Source organism: Etheostoma cragini, chromosome 1 (genome assembly GCF_013103735.1).
Source record: "Etheostoma cragini isolate CJK2018 chromosome 1, CSU_Ecrag_1.0, whole genome shotgun sequence".
In the NCBI taxonomy this organism is placed as follows: domain Eukaryota; kingdom Metazoa; phylum Chordata; class Actinopteri; order Perciformes; family Percidae; genus Etheostoma; species Etheostoma cragini.
In genome coordinates this window covers 13,246,863-13,253,393 of record NC_048407.1, presented here as the reverse complement: position 1 = coordinate 13,253,393, position 6,531 = coordinate 13,246,863, and the positions used below count along the sequence as shown (strand labels likewise).

Below are 6,531 nucleotides of genomic sequence, written 5' to 3'. Positions count from 1 at the left end.
TGGCTGCTTAGAAATTAAGTGTTAACGAGCAGTTGGACAGGTGTACCTAATAAAGTGGCCGGTGAGTGTATATCATGAACAGAGTTTAAACTGTATCTTCAAACTGTCTTTAACAAGACTGAGCCTGTTTTGAACTAAATGCTAATCTCTGCATGCAAACATACAATGACATTTAGCAGATATGAAATTTAACATATTCACCATCTTCTAAATAGCATTAAACAAAAAAGAAAAAATACAGCTTAAAAAACTTCATCTTAAAGGTAAAGCTAGTTGAAAAGTCAGTGGGTGACCAAAGTAATTTAAATTCATCCCGAGGGGCACCATGAATGACCAAAATTGCACAGCAGTCAATCTAAAAATTGAGCTATTTCACTTAATTCCAGAAATGTACGGGAGAAAGTCAGTGGGCTTCAGCCTCTGGGGAACATGAATGTCAGTACAAATTGTGGACCAAAGTGTTCTCGCCATCATGGCTAAAAAAAGACAAGATACTCGAACTGTCATTAACAATATTTATTTCACACAAACAATTGACCTGGAATGAACGTAAACAGTACTGTATCTCTCTCTAATGTTAGGATCACAAGTAAGGAATGCAGAAAATGTATTACAAACTGTGCATTTGTTACCACTACACTTGAGCATGTTAAAGGAATGTTTTGAGTAGCATTGTTAGAAAACATATTTGACTCTAATAATGCAAAACTGCGAGTTGAGTTGAAAGAACACCTGCAGAAGTGTTCAGAAGGTGGTTCTTCAGTGGTGGAAGAGCCGCAGGTTGGTGTGCACCAGAGTGATGCCCTGCTCATTACAGGCATCAATCACAACCTTGTCAGCAGCAGAGCCAGCTGGAGCTGCAATGTACTCAACACCACTCTACAGACACACACAGACACACACAGACACACACACACACACACACACACACACACACACACACACACACGGAGGGAAGAAAACGTTAGTAAAGCTCGTCAGTAAACTAGTGTTTCAGCAGGTGTCGGCAGGCCATTCTCATGCAATGTATGAATAAAACGCAGACAGTATAAACACCTTATGAAAGGTTTTATATTTACCCGTTTGGCACGATCTATGTTATCTCTGAAGGGGAAGAAGGCGTCTGAGCTGACGGCCACGGCCTTCAAGGAGCTGATCCAGTTGGTCTTTTCAGTCTTTGACAGAGGCTCGGGCACCTCTTCATACATTGACTTCCAAACTGCAAGGTCAGGGCCCTGCCAACACAAAACAAGACTTCATTTATTTTCCATGTCTCAAACTTGACATGACATCACATGGTAGTAAGGTTGCCGGTGTATCCTTGACGACCACCGTGGGAACGGGTTTATGTGATGAACAAGATGATCTGCTGCTAGCCATGCTAGTGCTAATCCTACTACTTTACCTCTCCAATGGTGTCACTGACATACTGGTCGATTGCGTTGGCCATCTCCGCTCGTTTCACACCACTGCGAAACTTCATGTTCAGGACACGAGGGTGGTGTCTCAGCCACCAGTTATCAGCTTTGTCTCCTGCCAGGCGTGTGCAGTGGATACGAGACTGCTGACCCGCTCCTATACCAACAACCTGTAGAACACAGACAACAAAACATGAGAACAAAACTTTTTGGGTTCATACATAATTTGCTCTTTTCCTTTATCAGCCGGATCTCACCTGTCCATTTTTAGCGTAGCAGACAGAGTTGGACTGAGTGTACTTCACGGCGATGGTAGCCACAGCGAGGTCACGCACAGCGTCCTCTGAGAGCTTGTGGACACAGAAACAATTAAAAAAGGCTAAACACTTGTCACCTAGATCGGATTGTTTAAATTACAAAAGAATGATTTAAAATGACAAAGCAGGATGAGGAAGTGACCCACCGATCCCTTGGAAACAACGTTGTTGAAGAACTCCTTATCGATGAGTGCTCCGTTCCTCTTTTGTTTGAGATAGAGACCAAACAGCACTCTCACCTCAGCTTCATCAGGCTCGTAGTCAGGATCAATCTGGGACAAAGACAACATTTTACAAAAGGAAATTGAACTAAACTCTGATACTGTTGATACTTATTTAAAATATAAAAGCTATGAATAATAATCCCTCACCTGAAGCACACAGTAGTTGCCATTCTTCTTCTTAGAAAGGATCTTGAGTGCCTCCTCGTCATAACCAGGCGCAATGATCCCATCAGACACCTAAGAGCAAACGAAGCCTGGTTAAGCAAAGCAATGTTGCAGCAAAAAAACAAACAAAACATTTTCATCTGTATTTGTTTTTTGCAGCACAAGCTTACCTCTCTTGATATAATCCTGGCGGTGGGAACGTCACAAAAATCTGACACAGCAATGAAGTCTCCAAAAGAAGACATCCTGTCCGAACCCCTTGCCCTGGCGTAGGCCGTGGCCAGCGGGGTGAGATCCTTCAGCATGTCATGCACCATGCACACTCTGGCTTCCTCCTCAGTCAGAGGAACTCCTACTGCAGCTCCTTCAGAAGAAGCGTTTAGACAGTCATTTTCCCATTGTAGGTCCTAAAATCCAAGTCCATATTTGTACCATCAGCAGGTCACTTTGTGTCTTACCAGCAGGGCTGACGTGTTTGAAGGAGGTGGCAGCAGCCATGCCGAGGGCGCTCTTTAACTCTCTGACCAGCTGCCAGGCATTCAGAGCATCACACAGGTTGATGAAGCCGGGGGAACCGTTGACAACTGGGGGGGGGGGGGGGGGGGGGGGGGGATGAATAGATCAATCCCACTCTTATATTTGTCCATTAGTATGTTTGTTAAAGACTGGAAATGGGAAAACGTAAAAAAACCTAGCTACCAGCCCCTCTAACGCTGACTAATTCTCATATTTTATATTGTTTTGTTTAATTCCTAAAAAAAGTGTAGAATGGCTATTCAGTAATCTGTTGGACTCTTTCTTGGCCTGGTATAACCCACTTTAAAATGGCAAATTGACATTTTAACACTTCAGTCCTGGAAGACTGATTTGTTACCAACGGCCAGGCTAGCAGTTTACCCTCATACAGAGGAGTTGAGACAGTTGTGAGGTCTACCTTTGAGGGGGAGGGCTGGGCGCAGAGTGTAGAGTTGGGCGGGTGCTTGGTGAGGGTTCATGCCGTAGCGCAGAGGCAGCTGGGAAACACCTCGGCTGTACTGTCCACGAAAGTAGTCCGATATGGCCTCGTCATACTGTGCTGTGTGTGTGAAGGCCTGAAGAGCAAAGGACATCAAATACACTGATGACACACAATACAGCATCTTCTACTGTGTACCAAAGCCAGAGTTCTAAACCTCAAAACATTTACAAATTTACCACAAATATTAAATTCAAGGGCATGGCTGTTTCATGGAGACTAGATCTGCATTATTTATGTTTAGCAGTATCCCAAAGCACAACACATATTCTGAGCTTAAACCGATCTATTTAACTCATGACTTCAGTTGGACTACTAAAGGTCATCATGTTGAACATTTGTGATGGAATGTCACACTGGACTTTGTCCCACACTGACCCTCATCTCTAAGCAAACACCATCAACTATAGTACTGAGAAAGACACAATTTGGTGACTAGAAAAGGACAATTAACTCAACAGTGATATAATCAACTCATGAATTACATGAACAGACTTTTGCCTCAGTTTTGTAGGAATCCACTATGAAGCAACCATCACTATAAAGCCAACTCTTACTGGAACCAGTCTGATCTGGGATTAAGGGATGTTTGAGGTACATGTGATTAGAAAAGTGAGGAAGGCTGACAACAGACAATGCAAGTCCTTGCAACTTTGAAAATGTTCAGCTCAGGATAATTTGTCAAGCGTTTCTGGATATTGTTTTTTTAAATATATACGCCGATATATCAGAATATCTGATAAAAAAAAGAAAGAAATTTGGCCAAAAGGCCAACGACTGGGGATTAAACAGGAATAGAATGCCTAAAACTATACACAAGCAATGAAAAACAACACAAATTACTTAAGTTTAAAAAAGGGGGATTTTAGAACATCAACATACTTTGAGCTCTTGAAGTTACACATATCCAAAGTTAAATTGCAACGGGGGAAGAGGAAAACGTGTCAATCTTTTGCATGAATGTGCTCCAGAAAAGTGTGCAGTACTTTTTGCAGTTGTTTTAGCCAGAGAAGTCACCTTAAGCATCCTAGTCTTTTACAAATTCAAATCATATACTTGCTAACTTATACAAGTTAAAATAGTGGGATAAGATAGAAAGTCATGTTACTTTGAGGGCCAGAGTCCTGCGTGTTTCTACAGTTGTATCTTTGTCTTCTGAACTCTCCATCTCCTTGGCAACCAGCGAATAGTCAGCAGGATCGCACACTACAGTGACTCGAGCATGATTTTTGCCCGCTGCTCTTAACAGAGTAACACCACCTGGAAAGAAAGACAAACTTTTTTTAAAGCACATGCTAATAATCAGGGCATTTTTCTTTGCAATGGATAATTTACTACATGCACACAATCTCATCTGCAAAACTCACCGATATCTATCTGCTCCACGGCATTTTCCACCGTAACACTCGGGTTAGAGACAGTCTTTACAAATGGGTAAAGGTTGCATACCACCACTCTAAAAAACACAGAGTGAATATCACCGTCTTCATAAAGACCAACGGTTCGAATAAAAACAAAAATACATACATAACCACACATACAGACCATGAACAACAAGATTACCATTAAGAGGGACCTAATTCTTAGACAGTGAAAAGGTAAGACTTGCACTTCTGTAATTCTGGCTTTGATTGTGTTAATGACCATGGCTCCTCAGAATTAACCAATTAAGAGTTGTTTCACCTTAAAAAAAATAGGTAAAATTGTGGCAATCACAAAAGATGAGAAAGAACATGCGAGGCAAGGATCCTCATGTACTCAAATTAGAAATGGGCGATAAGGACAAAGTCAAATATCCCGATATTTTGGACCAATTACGCGGACATAAGTTATGTGGCGATATTATAGGCTTGACAATTGGTTCTTTCACACAATGAGATTTTACATAAATAATCCTCAATTATGTTGATATACCGTAATAACGATGAGGGTAAAAGCAAATAATGGAACAGCTAAAACAGTCTGATGTGTTTAGAAAATTACACTCTACTGTAATGCAACCTTTAGAACAAGGAAACACTTGTGTCATCAGGATATTACAATATCCCAAGTTTAAGACAATATCTAGCCTCATATATTGATTTAATATTGATGTATTGCCCAGCCCTAGCTCAAATTTAGGTCGTTTGAAAAACAGAAGTAGAAACCACTCTCCCATACTAAAGTCAGGACTTTCTGCTACACTGTCTCAAATTTGCAATCAGTTTGCTTTCATCCACGTTGAGCCCTTCTCTGTCCCACAATCAAGCTGCTAGGACAACAACTACTTCCATTTATCTGTCTGTTGAGTATTTTATCAATACATTTTTTTATCTTATAGATTTTTTTTTAAATTAAACATTTGTCTATTTTTTAAATTGGTGAGTATTTCTTTTCTAGCATCCTTATCAACTTTTATATATTATAATTTAGACGGAATTAAATCCTCTCTTGTAGGTATTTGTTAACGTAGGTCTGTAGTTGGGTGGGATATGGATGGGGTATGTTCTGAAAAAAAAAAAAAAAAAAAAGGGAAAATATGTATATTCCATCATACAGTAATTGCATTTGCAAAGTTGTCAACTTTGGGAAAAAGAATTTGTGGAAAATGCTCAAGGTGATGTTTTCTAACGCTTGTTTCGTACAAAACTAAATTCCTCCATCTGTCTATTTTTTTTTTTTAAATTAAGTTTCATAAAACAGAGAAAAGCTGCAAATCTTCAAAATCGAGACGTTGTGGCACTTACTGAAGGTGGATGTCTGTCATTTCTTTCTTTCATAAATGACTTAAGCAACCCACTATTAAACACTGTTTGGGATTCACTTTCTGTTGATTAGCTAATTGTTGACAGAGGAATCAATTCTGTAGCCTACAACTACCACCACAGCCACAATCTGCAGCATTACAACATTCTTTGTGCTTGCTCTCAACATTGTTGATAGTACGTATCTGTCAAATATTATTGTATCACTGCTGTTTAAATAACACTGTGATCAAGGATCTCCTGGACTAAAAACCCTCAGTGTTGTTAAAATGTGTGTGCTTATCTTCCATCCTGATGAGATGATCCACTCAACCTCTTATCACTTGTACACAAAATCATCGCCATTATCTTGAAAAAAAAATCTATCTGTCTATCAGATTTTAAATCAAGTGTGTAGTACAAGCCTCTGATGGTAAAAGTGGAAAATCTCTGCTCTAGTCACGTTCTTTCACGTGTCCTAAACAAATGAGGGTCACAGGACCAGCTCATAGCAGGAGCAGCCCTTTTCCAATTAACCAGCTGCTAAATCAACTACACGTGCTTCCTAATGGGACAACGCAAGTCTATACTCTGACCACATGTCAGGGATCTGCCACAGGTCAAGCACTGGCTTTGATTCAAAGGAATTATGTCTTATTCCACATCCCC

The 6,531-nt window shown here is 40.3% G+C and overlaps 2 protein-coding genes across 4 annotated transcripts in view; both read right to left on the bottom strand.

Moving 5' to 3' along the window:
* Nucleotides 1-498: 498 nt before the first annotated feature.
* The window catches only part of atic (5-aminoimidazole-4-carboxamide ribonucleotide formyltransferase/IMP cyclohydrolase), a 6,980-nt gene continuing 947 nt past the window's right edge, over nt 499-6,531 (bottom strand). Inside the window, exons 4-15 of one of the 3 annotated variants that reach the window (XM_034880404.1) lie at nt 4,507-4,595; nt 4,248-4,399; nt 3,059-3,215; nt 2,583-2,708; nt 2,295-2,488; nt 2,107-2,196; nt 1,882-2,007; nt 1,676-1,768; nt 1,406-1,588; nt 1,080-1,235; nt 738-879; nt 499-705 (exon numbers count right to left, since the gene is read on the bottom strand). In XM_034880404.1, the coding sequence (XP_034736295.1) occupies nt 760-879; nt 1,080-1,235; nt 1,406-1,588; nt 1,676-1,768; nt 1,882-2,007; nt 2,107-2,196; nt 2,295-2,488; nt 2,583-2,708; nt 3,059-3,215; nt 4,248-4,399; nt 4,507-4,595 (1,486 nt within the window). In that variant the 3' untranslated portion in view covers nt 499-705; nt 738-759. Of the gene's footprint in view, nt 895-948; nt 1,236-1,405; nt 1,589-1,675; nt 1,769-1,881; nt 2,008-2,106; nt 2,197-2,294; nt 2,489-2,582; nt 2,709-3,058; nt 3,216-4,247; nt 4,400-4,506; nt 4,596-6,531 lie in introns of all 3 variants that reach the window. The other 2 variants (XM_034880413.1, XM_034880393.1) reach the window with 2 other exon arrangements.
* The window catches only part of mnx2b (motor neuron and pancreas homeobox 2b), a 15,224-nt gene continuing 10,305 nt past the window's right edge, over nt 1,613-6,531 (bottom strand). The window contains exon 4 of the transcript XR_004657759.1: nt 1,613-1,623. The gene's annotated coding sequence lies outside the window, so the exon portion shown is untranslated. The remainder of the gene's footprint in view (nt 1,624-6,531) is intronic.